Below are 16,418 nucleotides of genomic sequence, written 5' to 3'. Positions count from 1 at the left end.
CTTCCTCTGCCCAACTTCTTCTTCTTTTGTTTTTCTTCCCCTTCTTATTGTTCTTCTGATATTCTTTTTCTTCTTCCCTCCTACTTCCTTTTCTTCTTCTCCCCCTTCTTTCCTCCTCGTTTTTCTTCTTCCCTTCCCCTGTTCTTCTTGAACAATCGGGCCTGTTAATCAGAAAATTACTTTGTTCTTGTTAATTAATTAATTAATTATATATTGATTTAGTAATTCATTGATTTGTTGCTTTTTTATTAGCTGCATGCTATTTGTATTATATAATTGTGTTTGCTAAGTATAACTATGTGTGGTGTATAGCATTATGTTGTCCTTTATACAAATATGTAGAGTGGTTCTTGCTAGTTATTGTGATTTTTGGTCTTGTTCCTTGGTTAAATAATCACATCTTCTTTGTTGGATCAGTTAAATTATTGTATTGTAGTCATTTCTTTGAATTAGTTTTATAATTTAGTTTAGATTGTCCACTTAATATCTAATTATATATTAATAGTACATAAATGATGCTTTATTTTATTTTTTTATTTGGTCAAATTTTTAATATTTTTTGTGAATCTTACACCACTAGTTTTTTATCCCTTTTGTCACAAGCCTCCAAAGTGGTTGAGAAACTTCTAATTCAGAGTTAAACTTGAACCAACTCTATTGACACCACTAGAACTCACCATTATATCTGAAAAGTGAAAAGTGAATAGAAAATATGTAAATAAAGTTATTAAACACTTCAAAAAAATAGTAACAAGAGCTCCACCCCTCTAACTGTGTGTCTGATAGAAAATAACAAAGGCAGGGGTTGAGGCAGGGGGGAGAGCCCCCTATCAGAAAACAGATCTGAGGCGGGCTCCGCCCACTGCGGAAAACCTGCGACTGAGGTAGGGGGTGGAGCCCCCTACCGGAAAACAAATATGAGGCAGGGGGCAGCCCCCTGCCGAAAAACAGATTTGAGGCAGGGGAGCCCCCTGCCGGAAAATAAACTGAGACAGGGGCCTCCACCCCCTGTTGGAAAACACGAACGAGGTAGGGGGCTCCGCCCCCTGCCAAAAAATAAACTGAGGCAGGGGGCGAAGTCCCCTAACGGAAAACAGATCCGACGCAGGGGGCAGCCCCCTGTCGGAAAATAGATCTGAGGCAAGGGGCCGAGCCCCCAACCGGAAAACAGATCTGACGCAGGGGGCAGCCCCCTGTCGAGAAACAAATATGAGGCACGGGAGCTCCCTGCTGAAAAATAAACTCAAGCAGGGGCCTCCATCCCCTGCCGGAAAACACGAACGAGGCAGGGGGATCCGCCCCCTACCGGACGAAGGGGAAGAAGAACGGAAGAGGGAGGAGTGCATACCTGAGAGAACCGGTGGCTGGGGTCGCCGATGGCTGGCTGCGGCTACGATCGTCGGGGTCTGGGTCGCCGGCGAGACTGAAGGGGACGAAGAGCGAGGGACGGCTGGGGGAGAGGGAAAGATCAGCGGGGAGGGGTCTGTCGTAAGCCCCTCCCCTTGCGTAGCCTCTTTAGGGTTCGGCCCCGACCCCGATAAACATTTTGGATTCGGATCGGGTCCGGATCGGACCCGACCTGAGTCCAAAATAAATTTTAAATATGGACAACAATAGGCTCGGTCAAAGTTGACCGAGTCTATAAAGTGGACGGACTCGGCCCCGATGCATTGACCGAGTCCAACACTTGTTGACCGAGTCTGCCAAGTGTCTGAAGCCGCACTCGTGTTGGGGCGTGTCGACACGGGTGCATCGACCTCCTAACCGAGTCCATGTGACATCGGTTATATCCAATTATGCCTACATTGAAACCACATCCAGCCCAGTTACATCCCTAGATGTGTCTGACATCTATCCAGCTATATCTTGATCATGTGGCTTGATCAAATTGCAAATTCTGCAGTCCAATCTACAGAATTGGAAGTGTCAATGACTCTTAAGGAAATGAGAAGGTTTGTTTGTTACATACATAATGTTCAGAATTTCGCAAGGTTGAGGTTCAATCGACTACACTGTACAAGTATTATAAATTGTGCTTTTGTTCTTTCAGATTTTTTTTTTCTTTTTTTGGATATTAAGTATTATTAGGAGTTTCCCATTATCAAAGAAGGCACCAAACAAGGGCCTAGCAAGTTTCACAGAGAGAAAAAGTGAAGGAGTGGGGGGAGATGGTTTACTAGATATGAGGAATTTTCTTTATATTGTAACATCATATTTCATATATATAGGTTCTATATAAATATTTCCTCTTGAAAGGCTAAGCTTTTTGATATACTATAACCAAAAAGGGTACCAAAACATCCAATAATGCATAATATTACAATATTCAACAACCTAAAATCTTAGACTTTTTAATATATTCAATAACTGCAATATTCTACATTATGCATAGATGGACAAGCAGGAACAATTAGACACGATAACTAGCAAACTAATTTGGCTTTTAAAATTGTGATATGCATGAGCTGAAAAACTGACCTCCGTCTTGGTTTTGAGGGCATGCTGCAAAACCTTGGAAAGGTGCTGTATAAGGATGGATGCCTTCTGGTAAGACTTAGCAATATCTAGTGAGTACAACTCCACAACAGAATCAGCAAGAAACTGGATATGTTTTATGTTTTCCGGTTCAACAAATTTGGAGTGTGCCAAAAATGTTCTGTACATGTTCGTTAGGAAGGAATCATAGCAATCTGAATTTAACTGCAGAACCATGCTTCGGATGAGTAAGAATGCTTCCAAAGAGACTCTCCCTCCTCCAGTTGCCCATAGGTGGATGGCAATCTGCAATCACCTCACATATGAGATAATAAAAATCCATTAAGTGATAAGTTATTAGACATTCATCACAAGAATGCCCTTGCAATAGCCGAGTGTAACAGCAACGATTCAAATCAATCTCATGTATAATAATAATAAGTTAACTATAGGGGTTCCAATCTATGTGACCTCCGGGCAGATTAAGTACACCTCCTCCCATGTGACGGACAAGCACTTTGAGACAAACAAGGAAAAAACCTTTCTCAAAATATGAATTATTATGAAATAATAGATGCAAACACCTAAAAAGGGTTTTCCATCTGCAATAAATGAATTTTGTGAAATAACCACATTTGCTCATTAAAAAATTTAGCATTGAAACCCCTTGTTCCCTACGTCTTTCCTCATAAAGAAAACTTTTCTCCCAAAGAAATACCAAATATATCCTTCCTGCTGTACCAGCAGGATCATGCAATATAGATCCTGGAAACTTCATTGCATTTAAAAGAAGTCTCACGATTTTGCCATAGAAATGGCCTAATGTAATGAACAAAGCATAAAACTAAAAAACAAACATGTTTTTTGGAAAAACACAGGCATGACAACGTCAGCACACAAATACAAGCATGCACATGGATAGCATGGGGCACATCCGTGCATGTTTACGCATACATATGCATATCTTTTGCTTCTCAATAGATTCTAGCTTGTTCAACAACAGTAACCTTGCTAAGCCTTTGTAGCAAAACCGGAAATGCAACTAAAAATATAACTGAATCTCTGAGCCGAGAAAGGACGAAGACAATTATCTGTGTATCTGTAGCCTGAGTCAGAAGATGCAATGTACTTTGATGTAAGACTTAACCGGTGGTTTCACTGAGGCCCATTTTGAAGTATTTTGCAAGCTCGGTACAGTGTCCTTGCAACCAGAGCTTGACATTCCCAATAATCTTCGGAATATACTGTCTGCTTCATGAAGCACAATTAACAAAACCTTGCAGAAAGCTGCTCTTGTCTGAATCTTGTATAATAGAGCATCAGAGTTATCACTTCCATAATGGCATGCAACCCAGAATCCATTTAACAGATTAGGAAGCACATAGATGTTTTGTTGATTCATGATCTGTTGGCACCATGAATCAATAGAGAAACTTGTGAGGATTTTATGTTCACATAAACTTGAATTTTCCCCGGTTTTGTTGCTGCTGCTCTCATTTGGTTCACCTTCATCATCTGAAAGCTGTCATGTGAAGGCTAACAAAGTAAGCAACACATAAAAGTTGAGAATAAGTGAACACAGGAAAGAAAGAATCAAGAAATAGCCCAAATAATGGCATCAAACAGAATAAACAATATTTTAGAAATTTTTATATCACAGTAGTATAAAATATAAATCAATGATCAACAAGCAATAAAATAGGTAGACATGCATTATATAAATATAAAAAATATATATTATCATAGTCACAAATATCGGTCTCGGACATATCTTAGCAAGGCAATTTCTCTAGGTTTGGTTGATAAATATAAACTTGGTGCTTAAATTTTTTTTAAAAACAGTAGCAATAAGTGAGAAAAGCAACACATAATACAAAAAATAAGTAAAAAAACAAAAGAAAGAAGAAAAACATAGTTAAGATATAATAAAAAGTAAAAGGCAACTTATAATATCATGATATTATCACGATAATATCATGACATATATAAATTTATGATATTTTTAAAATATTGTGATATTTTGCCTTTAATATCGTTTTATGAATTTACAACTATATTCTCGCTTCTTATGTTAAATCACATATGAGACTTATGTATCATATGTGTATTACATTTAGTGTGGTACCCCCTCTTTGTATTTATGTGTACATTTCATTTTTTCAGGGGTACTTATGGATTTTAGCATTAGTTAGTGGTAAGCTTAGTTGTCAAAGGTGGTGCCTAGGCATAAGCCTAGGTCGGTATTTTTTTTCCGTTGACTGTTATCAACATGTATAAAAGGGGGAAAAGGGTCATTTTTCACCTTTTTTCGCTCCACTCTCTCTCGCTCAGTTCTCTCTCCCTTCTCTCGCTAGGGCAGAGCCGAAGAAGGTCAACCTTCTCCTCCCTCTACAGGTACCGCTACCTCTCTCTCTCTCTCTCTCTCTCTCTCTCTCTCTCTCTCTCTCTCTCTCTCTTAAAAGTTGTACTCTCCATATGAACCTTATAAACAAAGGTAAGTGAAGAAAAAGAATAAAAGTATTCTAATAATGTGTTCAGTGTTTCAAGCTGTTGGTGCCACGGTTTTCTTCATCATATTTTGGGACATTATTTGGTAGCATTTTGTTTAACATTTCACATTTTTTTTAACATTTTTAAACTGTCCTTTTGAGTTCACACTTCACAGTTTGGGCTGGCTCCGTGGTGTGATTCCAATGATGTGAGTGTGATATATTTGATCAGAATATAAATCTAGAAAGATCAAATGCTCAGTGATGGCTTGCCTATAAAAAAAAAGAGTGATGAAGCAAACTGTTGGGTGTCATATTTGTACTAAATAGACATTATCGGTTTATTAGGATCACTTTATACCAAGGTTGCCAGACTAGAAAACGGAAGTGGGAAACGATACAGAAAGCGGAAGCGAGAAGCAATGAATTTTAAAATATATAGGAAGCGGGAAGCGAAGAATAAATAAAAGAAATATATGAATTGAATGAAAATCAAAATGAAACACAAATAAAAACTAAAATAAAAGTGTCGAATATTAAATTTCATGTTTTTTTAGTGTAAGAATTAAATGTATAACAAAATCTAAAAATGATGACTACCAATTTAGAGAAAGCACATGGAAGTGAGTGAGAAAAGTGAGAGAAAACACATAAAAAACAAGAAAAGTTGAGTAAGAGAACATATAAGAAGAATAGATGAGGCGTGTGGAAAGCATAGGAGAAGCATGGGGAAATCGAGGTTCTCATCAAGTTTCGGAAGCGAGGAGTATCACGCTTCTGAAGCGAGTTTCCAGGAAGCGAGCTTCCCACCTATCTAAGAAGCTTCCGGTAGCTCCGCTTTATACACCAGTGTAAAGAGTATCTCCATGAAATTGGGATCAATGCTGCCATGAATAATATTTTCATCTATGTTGTGGCAGTTATGTTTTTCTCTTTTTTTTCCTCTTATAAACCAAACATTTTCGCTTGTTGGCTTTTGTAAATTTCCTTTTGACTTTTTCTCTAAATTACTGATTCTATGAAAGAAAAACAATCATTTTTTGAAAATCCCCTACAAATTCCCGTGCGGACAAGTTAGAAATTCTTCTAAAAAGATTTACTGTGATCCGAACAAATCTCAGCCACACTCCAATTTTTGTTACTGGCTATTTCCAATGTTGCATGTGTGGGCATATATATACATTTGTTAGGGTATAAGTGCACAGATAAACATTTGTTTGGGTATAAGTTCACAGATCTCATCTTGGGCAGTCAATGGGCCGGATCCATGTCTGGTATCTGACTGAGCCCAAACCCAAACATCAGGATAGGCATAAAATAATGACCAGAACCCAACTCAAATTAGGTTTAACTATGTTTTTTGGGGGACATTTAAAAAAAAACACCTAAATTTTGGTTGATTATAAAAAACACATCTAAGTTTTCAATATTGTTAAAAACACACCTAAACTTTTTTATAGTTAATAAAAAACCTAGGGTTTGCTCCTGTTAAAGTTGTCATTAAATGTGTGCTGCAATTATAAAAAAAAACTTAAGGGTTTTTTATTATGAATTCATATTTTGCTGATATGTTATTTGTTGCTTACTCCTTTTTATTTAGCAAATTTAGATGTTGCCTTTTTTTAGATTCTTATCATTTTTTAGAACAATGGAAGGGGGCTTCATCTGCAAGTGCTAGTGGGTCCACATTTTCAAATTTGGAACATATTCAGAACTTTAAGAGAAAATCAGGTGATCCAGCATGGGAGTGGGCCTATATTAAGGATAAACAAGATCTGAATTCTGTGACATTGTAATATCAAAAAAAAAAAAAAATTGGTTTGGGCCGGATCCGGACCCGACCCGGGCCACCGCCCCTCGCTGTCATTAAAAGACAGCGAGGCAGGCGGGAGGAGGGTTACGAAACCCCCCTCACCGCCACTTGCTCTCTGTCTCTCCATTTCCCTCTCTCGCTCGTCCACGGTCACCGACGCCGGCGACCCCCGACAGTCGCCGCCACCGACATCGGCGACCCCCCTTCCTTCCGGCGAGCTCCTCTTCGGCGAGCTTCCTCCGAAAACCCCCTGGTACGCCATCGCTTCCTCTTTCTCCCTCTTTTCCCTCTCCGTCTCTTCTCTCTCTCTCCCTCACTTCTCTATGTGCCCACGGGAGGGGTCAAACCCCCTCCTTGTGCCCCCTTTTTTGTAGGGGAGGGGCCCGACACCCCTCCCTGCTCTCCGTTATGGTAGGGGAGAGGGCTGAGCCTCCCTCCTTGCTTCCGTTACGGTAGGGGAGGCGCCAAGCCCCTCCTCCCTGTTCTTGGCTATGGCAGGGGAGGGGCCGAGCCCCTCCTCCCTGTCCCTTTTAGTTGTGCCAGCAGGGGCCATTGGCCCCTGCCTTTCCGTGTGCCAGCAGGGGCCGATGGGCCCCTGCCTTCCTTTTTGCGAGCCAGCAGGGGCTTATGGCCCCTGCCTTTCTTGTTGCCAGCAGGGGCCGATGGGCCCCTGCCTCTCTTTTTGCTAGCCAGCAGGGGCTTATGGCCTCTGCTTTTCTGTTTGCCAGCAGGGGCCATCGGCCCCTGCCTTATTGCCAGCAGGGGCCGATGGGCCACTGTTTTTCTTTTGTTGTCAGCTGGGGCCGATGGGCCCCTGTCTTTCTTTTTTGCCAGCAGGGGTCATCGGCCCCTGCCTTTCTTTTTTGCCAGCAGGGGCCGATGGCCCCCTGCCCTTTGTGCGCGAGCCTATACCCTTGGCCGACAGGCCCAGGAAATCTTTGGAAGCTACATCGTGATGGGGACAGATCATTACAATTGTTGGTCTCCAACGAGGAATTCCTAGTAGCGTGAGTCATCTGCTCGCATAGGCTACATCCCTCTTTTGGCAGCTAGAGTCTTTTGATTCTGCCCCATCTTCTTTTCGAGTCAATTAGGATGGTTGGCCCCAACCTTATGTATCGGCAAAGTCGAGTCTTTGCCTTGCTTTTGCTTTTGTGAGAGTTTGTTTGTTAATGTCGCATATTTGCAGCTACGACAGATCCCACTCGCGCTCCGTGACCCGAGCCGTCAATCGTGTACGTCAGCAAGCTCGTAACCCTCCAAGGTAGGGGAAAAATTGCACAGAAGACTTGGATAATTGAATTAAGTTCAATTGAACTAAAAGCGACCATTGAATGAATATATATATATATATATATATATATATATATATATATATATATATATATATATTATACGAGTATCCACTTCACTCAAGGATGCGGTTTCGCAATCCTTGCCCTTTACCTTGTCGTCGCGCTCTGCGCCTAGGCTCTTGCTTTTGCATTTGTGTTGGTATTGCCTTGCTATTGCAGATGACGTGCAGGTTCTTACTCTTTGCGGATGCCTTAAGGGCATCCTCGTGGAGGATGCAAGAAGCATTTACCACTCTCCCTCTTGCGACAAGAGTTTAGTCGGGAGCGAGCGAACTTCTTAGCGGGTGTTCTGTTGAGAAACCCGTATCCCGTCTATCGAGGCCGGTATCGAGTCATGCGAGACATGTAGATACCCCGATAGCGGATGTGATTCAAGATAATCACATGCATCATGTTGGCACAAGGTACTGCAGTTTCAAAAGATAGAGTAAAGTTGATAAACTTTACATCTTTGTGAAACACTCCTGTTGAGGCTTCTATTGAGGAGCTATACCCCCTTTATCCTAGAGTACTTGTAGTCGTGCACGACACGTCTAGTACTGCGATGATCGGATGAGACGGTCGTGCGACCTCAAACAACGCTAAATGCAAACTGTTGTAATCACATAAATGGCCTCACATTCGCCTTCACAGGCAAGATGCTCGAGTGGTTTAAAGACCACAGCATAGAATGGGTCGTTAGTTAAGCAACCCCTAACACACCCGTTCGCTTCTGGTTGTCTGTCAAGGGAGAGGATAGATCGGTACAAAAACTCCAATAGACAACTTGTTAACAACCACCCCACGGGCAATGATCCGGCCTCCCTAGTCATTGGAGTTAGGGGAAAGGGGCTACAATAGTTGGCTCAACACTTCTGCAGAAGTTGGATGCATCCGTGGCACTGCTTTTCAGCCTCTGGGGAATCCTCTCTCGGCTAAAGTCGTCCCCTTTGGAGCGGACTCAACTAGCTATTCGGGTTATTGAAAATACATAGAATAACAGACGCCCGAACTAGTCTCAGTTGTTTCTATGTTTTGCCTGCGCGTACCCGCAGGCCAGTAATATCGGAACATAAAGTCTGTTCACATTGGTTGCTGAGCCGTGAGACTCGCCTGCACTACCGACTCGCTTGCACCACCGACTCGCTTGCACTACTGATTCCTTACACTACTGATTCGTTGCACTACTGATTCACTGCACTACTGATTCGTTGCACTACTGATTCGCTGCACTACTGATTCGCTGCACTACTGATTCGTTGCACTACTGATTCACTTGCACTACTTATTCACTTGCACTACTTATTCGCTTGCACTACTTACGCGTTTGCACTAGTTATCTGCATGCATTGCTTACCTGTTTAACTGCATATTTGCTTTAAACTGCGTAATCTACTGAATTAAATTGCATAATTCAGTTCCTTGTAGTCTCTCATGTGCACCTACTAGTTTTTCGTGAAACTAACCCATTCAATGGGTACAAGTAATGATTAGGTACACCACAGGCGATGGCGCGATGGCAAGATGGCTCCAAGACGTTCTTCTTCCTGCTCTTAGCTCGCGTCCTGTTGTTTGGGGTTTTGTAACAGATTTTCCTTGGAATATCCGAATTTTGTACTATTTGGAGAACTTCTTAAATGAAAGTGGCTTTTCCAAGTGTTTGCAAGTAGCATGTGTTGTGCGTTTTGGTTCTTTTAGCTAACGCGCTCAAAGTTGTCAGCTTGTCTTTTTGAAATTAATAAAAGTATAGTCTTCCGTTGATTTCGTAAACCGTCTCTGAGATGAAGAGATTCCTTTTTAGTCTCTTGTCTGTTTTTTTTTTGAAAGGTTTGCAAGCTTGAAATTTTGGGGTGTTACAACTTGGTATCAGAGCTAAGGGAAGCAAGGATTCTTGACCATTGAGCATCCGCATCGCGCTATGAGTATACTTTTCCTCTTGCTTAGTAGGTGCACAAGGCATTGTTAAGTTAAGTGGCTTGACATGTTTTGTGTATGTACCAGCATTGCTGGGGTTACATAAACTACTCATGTTAAACATGAATAGCACTTATGTTTTTGCTTGTTTTGAGCTTCCTAAAATTTCTAATTATGGGTATTCCTTGTTTACTCCAAGGATGGCAAGGAACTCGAACGAAGGGTCTGCTGACAAATGGTCAGATCAGCGGGGATTCGTGATGGATTCCCTAGGTTCCCTGGCAGTGGCTATGCGAGACCAAATTCGTTCCCAAAGGGAACCAGCGGCCGTTTCTGAGCCGATCCCGCATACCGCAGTGACGTATGAGAAATTTCTGAAGCTTGATCCCCCGATCTTCGACGGCAAGCCCGACCCAGACATGGCCGATAGCTGGGTGAAGGAGGTGGAATGAGTGTTCGAGGTCTTGTCAGTGCCCGATGACAAGAAGACGCTATTCGGGACCTTCAGGCTGAAGGGGAATGCCCGCAGTTGGTGGGACATGACGCGAGGTGTGCAGTTTTTGGGGATTTCGCCCATTCCTTGGGAAGCTTTCAGAAAGGCTTTCTTGGAGAACTATTTCCCGCCTCACGCAAGGGAGAAGAAGAAGGTGGAGTTCTTGGAGCTCTGCCAGGGCAATTCGAGTTTGACGGATTACATCGCCAAATTCCAGAGTTTGGAACCCTGCTGTCCTAACCTGTTCGCGGATGATCACGAGCGAGCAGGAAAGTTTGTTCGGGGGCTGAAGGAGGGACTCATGCATCGGGTCCTAACGAGCATGCCCTCGACCTTCTCTGCGGCAGTTGCTGCCGCCACCATTCTGAGTGAAGCATGGGAGTGCACTAAGAGTGCTCAGGGCAAGAGGCCACCCGCTACGGGTGGTGAGCCGAAGACACCTTCTGGCGACCTAGGCAAACGACCGCTCCTTCCTGTAAAGAGCGAAGGAGGAAGGAAATGATATCCTCCTTCGAAGCGTCAGCGGCCACAGGGCAACCCTCCAGCCAGGCAACAGGCTGACAGCGTATGCCCCAGATGCTAGCGATCTCACTTTGGGCAGGCGTGCCCGCTCGACACAGGCGGATGCCTGTATTGTGGCAAGATGGGCCACTACGTCCGTGATTGCCGCAAAAAGGCGGATGATGATTCCAGGCAGACCAGCGGAGCACCTTTGCTCCCTCGGCCACCACTGCCGCAACAGCAGTATCAGTCGCCACCATCACAGACGAGCGGTCAAAGGAGGGCGTCGGGACGCGTCTACTCAGCCAAGGCTGAGCAGTTGACCAAGGGTGACCTAGTGCAAGGTACCCTTTTTGTCGCTAACCAAGCGGCTTTTGTGCTTTTTGATTGTGGTGCCACACACTCTTTTATTTCGGTAAATTTTGCCGAGTGTTTGCACATACCTGTAAAACCCTTGCATAGTACACTTGAAGTGTATAACCTGATTGGGAAAAATACCATTTGTGCGGCCTACGTACCAGAGTTGGACGTAGTCTTAGCAGATCGGCATTTACCGGCTTGTGCTATCCTGCTAGTGATGACAGAATTTGACGTCATCCTAGGCATGGATTGGCTGCACAAGTAATATGCCAAGATATTTTGCCGAGATAGCAGGATTGTTTTATCTCCACCAGGAATGCCCAAGATGGAATTCAAGATCGTGAAACCCGTTCGGGCGAGCAAGTTGATTTCGTCGTTGAAGGCGCAGAGCTACCTGAGGAAGGGATGCACTGCCTTTTTGGTCAGTGTCATCCAGTCCGGGCCGATGCGAGTCCCGATGGGAGACTTGGAGATTGTTCGAGATTTTCCAGACGTCTTCCCGGAGGAACTGCCAGGCCTTTCTCCACCTCGCGAGGTGCAGTTCAGCATCCTGTTGTTGCCGGGTACTGCGCCAATTTCTAAGGCTCCATATCGGATGGCGCCAGCCGAGCTCGCAGAGCTCAAGAAGCAGTTGTAGGAGTTGATGGATCAGGGATTCATTCGCTCTAGTGTCTCGCCCTGGGGAGCTCCCGTCTTGTTCGTGAAAAAGAAGGACGGATCATTGCGGTTGTGCATCGATTATCAGATGCTTAACCAGGCGACAATAAAGAATAAGTACCCGTTGCCACGCATCGAGGATCTGTTCGATCAGTTGCAGAGGGCCAGGATCTTCTCAAAGATCGACCTTAGATCTGGGTACCATCAACTCAGAATTAAGGGAGATGATATCTCCAAGACGGCCTTCCGGACCAGGTATGGGCATTACGAATTTACGGTCATGCCCTTTGGACTCACTAACGCTCCTGCATCGTTCATGGATCTCATGAATAGGGTGTTCAAACCCTTTTTGGACACCTTCGTGATCGTGTTCATCGACGACATCTTGGTGTATTCAGATAGCTGGGAGCAACATCGTGAGCACTTGAGAGTTATTCTCGAAACCTTGCGAAAGGAGCGGTTGTTCGCTAAGTACTCTAAGTGCGAGTTTTGGCTCGAGGAGATCATGTTTTTGGGACATGTCATCTCCAAGGAAGGTGTGTCCGTGGATCCAGCGAAAGTCGAGGCTGTACTCAGTTGGCAGCAACCGAGGAATGTTCGTGACATTCAGAGTTTTCTTGGATTAGCTGGGTATTACCGAAGATTTATCCAGGACTTTTCTAAGATCTCTCTACCCTTGACGCAGCTCCTGAAGAAAGAAGCTAAGTTTGTGTGGGACGACATGTGTGAGAGCAGTTTTCAGATGTTGAAGGAACGTCTTACTACTGCTCCTATTTTGGCCTTACCTTTGGGTCAATGCGGCTTCGTGATTTACACAGACGCTTCCGGGACATGTTTGGGTTGAGTCTTAATGCAGAACGATAGAGTGATCGCCTATGCATCGCACCAACTTAAAATACATAAGAAGAATTACCTGACTCATGACTTGGAGTTAGCAGCGGTGGTCTTCGCATTGAAGATATGGCGGCACTATTTGTATGGGGAGCGGTTCGAGGCTTTTACAGATCATAAGAGCCTAAAATATTTGTTCTCGCAGAAGGAGCTGAATATGAGGCAGCGACGTTGGCTGGAATTCCTCAAGGATTACGACTTTACCTTGTCCTACCACCCAGGAAAAGCGAATGTTGTGGCCGACGCTCTGAGCCGCAAGTCTTCCAGCGTTTCCGTAAACTTGTTATTTGCAGGGTGGAAGCTGATCGAGGATCTGATATCGTGGGAACCGTTTGCGGTCACTCCAGTTTCGATCAGTCTTTCCAGCATGGTAGCTCAGCCTGAGCTATTGTCAAAGATCTTTGTCAGTCAGAAGATCGATGCGCAGTACGAAAAGCTGAAGGCTCTAGCGCAGCGGGCCGATACCCCCTTCCGACTGAGTGACGAAGGAGGTGTATGGCGTAAGGATCGTCTCTGGGTGCCAGAAGATCCTTTTTTGAGAGATGAGATTCTCGCTGAGGCCCACAAGTTCAAGTACACGATCCACCCAGGCGGCATAAAGATGTTCAAAGATTTGCAGCGCAGATATTGGTGGAATGGAATGAAGCGGGACGTAGCCGAGTACGTTTTAAAGTGCTTGACTTGCCAACAGGTTAAGATCGAGCACCAACGACCAGGCAGAGTGATGCAGCAAATGGAGATTCCACAATGGAAGTGGGAGGACATCACGATGGACTTCATCGTCGGTTTGCCGAGGACGCGGAGGAAACACGATGCGATTTGGGTGATCGTGGATCGACTCACTAAATCGGCGCATTTCCTCCCTATACGGCTCAGTCAGTCACTGGACAACTTGGCAGACCTCTATGTCAGGGAGATTGTGAGATTGCACGGTATTCCTGTGTCAATCATCTCCGATCGTGACCCGAGGTTCACCTCCAGGTTTTGGGGGCAGCTGCAGTTGGCCTTGGGCACAAAGCTAAAATTCAGCACCGCCTTCCACCCTCAGACTGATGGACAATCTAAACGCACGATTCAGACTTTGGAGGATATGTTGCGAGCGTGCATGTTAGACTGGAGGGGAGAATGGGACTCTCATACTGGGTTGGCAGAATTCGCGTACAATAATAGTTACCATGCCAGTATCGGTATGGCCCCTTATGAAGCCTTGTACGGGAAGCCTTGTCGATCACCCGTTTACTGGGATGAGGTTGGTGAACAAATGCTAGATTCACCTATAGTGCTACAGCACTATACTCAGCAAGTGCAGATGATCAGGGAACGTCTGCGTACCGCGCAAAGTCGGCAGAAGTGTTACGCCGATCGTCGACGTAGAGAGCTCGTGTTCTCAACAGGAGATATGGTTTTTGTTAAGGTATCTCCTACCAAGAGCGTCTTCCGGTTCGGGAAAAAGGGAAAGCTGAGTCCGCGATTCGTCGGACCTTTTGAGATCCTGGAACGGATCGGCGAAGCGGCTTACCGCGTTGCGCTGCCTCCTCAGTACGCTCAGATTCACGTCTTTCACGTATCCATGCTGAGAAGATATGTTCACGACCCATCGCACATCATTCATTATGATGATGTGGATATCCAAAAGGACTTGACGTTCGAGGAAAGACCAGTGGCAATCGTTGATCGTCGAGACCAAGTGCTCAGGTCGAAGATGATTTCTCTTGTAAAAGTACGTTGGCAACACCATGAAATTAGTGAATGTACATGGGAGCTTGAGTCAGCTATCGGGGATAAATACCCTGACTTGTATTTTGACCAATTTATGCTATAGAAATTTCGCGGACGAAATTATTTTAAGGAGGGTAGGATGTAATATCAAAAAAAAAAAAAAACAATTTTTTTTTGGTTTGGGCCGGATCCGGATCCGACCCGGGCCACCGCCCCTCGCTGTCATTAAAAGACAGCGAGGCAGGCGGGAGGAGGGTTACGAAACCCCCCTCACCGCCACTTGCTCTCTGTCTCTCCGTTTCCCTCTCTCGCTCGTCCACGGTCACCGACGCCGGCGACCCCCGACAGCCGCTGCCATCGACATCGGCGACCCCCCTTCCTTCCGGCGAGCTCCTCTTCGGCGAGCTTCCTCCGAAAACCCCCTGGTACACCATCGCTTCCTCTTTCTCCCTCTTTTCCCTCTCCGTCTCTTCTCTCTCTCCCTCACTTCTCTGTGTGCCCACGGGAGGGGTCAAACCCCCTCCCTGTGCCCCCTTTTTTGTAGGGGAGAGGCCCGACACCCCTCTCTGCTCTCCGTTATGGTAGGGGAGAGGGCTGAGCCCCCCTCCTTGCTTCTGTTACGGTAGGGGAGGGGCCGAGCCCCTCCTCCCTGTCCCTTTTAGTTGCGCCAGCAGGGGCCATTGGCCCCTGCCTTTTGGTGTGCCAGCAGGGGCCGATGGGCCCCTGCCTCTCTTTTTGCTAGCCAGCAGGGGCTTATGAAATTTGCTTTCTGTTTGCCAGCAGGGGCCATCGGCCCCTGCCTTCTTGCCAGCAGGGGCCGATGGGCCCTTGTCTTTCTTTTGCAAGCAGGGGCCATCGGCCACTGCCTTTCTTTTGTTGCCAGCTGGGGCCGATGGGCCCCTGTCTTTCTTTTTTGCCAGCAGGGGCCATCGGCCCCTGCCTTTCTTCTTTTTGCCAGCAGGGGCCATCGGCCCATGCCTTTCTTTTTTGCCAGCAGGGGCCGATGGCCCCCTGCCCTTTGTGCGCGAGCCTATACCCTTGGCCGACAGGCCCGAGAAATCTTTGGAAGCTACATCGTGATGGGGACAGATCATTACAATTGTTGGTCTCCAACGAGGAATTCCTAGTAGCGTGAGTCATCTGCTCGCATGGGCTACATCCCTCTTTTGGCAGCTAGAGTCTTTTGATCCTGCCCCATCTTCTTTTCGAGTCAATTGGGACGGTTGGCCCCAACCTTATGTATCGGCAAAGTCGAGTCTTTGCCTTGCTTTTGCTTTTGTCAGAGTTTGCTTGTTAATATCGTATATTTGCAGCTACGACAGATCCCACTCGCGCTCCGCAACCCGAGCCGTCAATCGTGTATGTCCGCAGACGTCAGCAAGCTCGTAACCCTCCAAGGTAGGGGAAAAATTGCACAGAAGACTTGGATAATTGAATTAAGTTCAATTGAACTAAAAGCGACCATTGAATGAATATATATATATATATATATATATATATATATATATATATATATATATATGTACAAATATATATATATATATTTATACGAGTATCCACTTCACTCAAGGATGCAGTTTCGCAATCCTTGCCCTTTACCTTGCCGTCGCGCTCTGCGCCTAGGCTCTTGCTTTTGCATTTGTGTTGGTATTGCCTTGCTATTGCAGATGACGTGCAGGTTCTTACTCTTTGCGGATGCCTTAAGGGCATCCTCGTGGAGGATGCAAGAAGCATTTACCACTCTCCCTCTTGCGACAAGAGTTTAGTCGGGA

General features: G+C 45.1%; 1 protein-coding gene across 1 annotated transcript in view; it reads right to left on the bottom strand.

Moving 5' to 3' along the window:
• Positions 1 to 16,418, bottom strand: part of LOC149818509 (uncharacterized) — a 639,703-nt gene that overhangs the window by 131,027 nt on the left and 492,258 nt on the right. Inside the window, exon 14 of the mRNA XM_089986232.1 lies at positions 13,958 to 14,006. Coding sequence (XP_089842358.1) covers positions 13,958 to 14,006 — 49 coding nt within the window. The remainder of the gene's footprint in view (positions 1 to 13,957; positions 14,007 to 16,418) is intronic.

This window comes from Nuphar pumila, chromosome 13 (genome assembly GCF_984573655.1).
Source record: "Nuphar pumila chromosome 13, dmNupPumi1.hap1.1, whole genome shotgun sequence".
NCBI classification, from domain to species: Eukaryota; Viridiplantae; Streptophyta; class Magnoliopsida; order Nymphaeales; family Nymphaeaceae; genus Nuphar; species Nuphar pumila.
The sequence above is the reverse complement of the archived record's forward strand: the minus strand, read 5'-3'. Positions and strand labels throughout refer to the sequence as shown.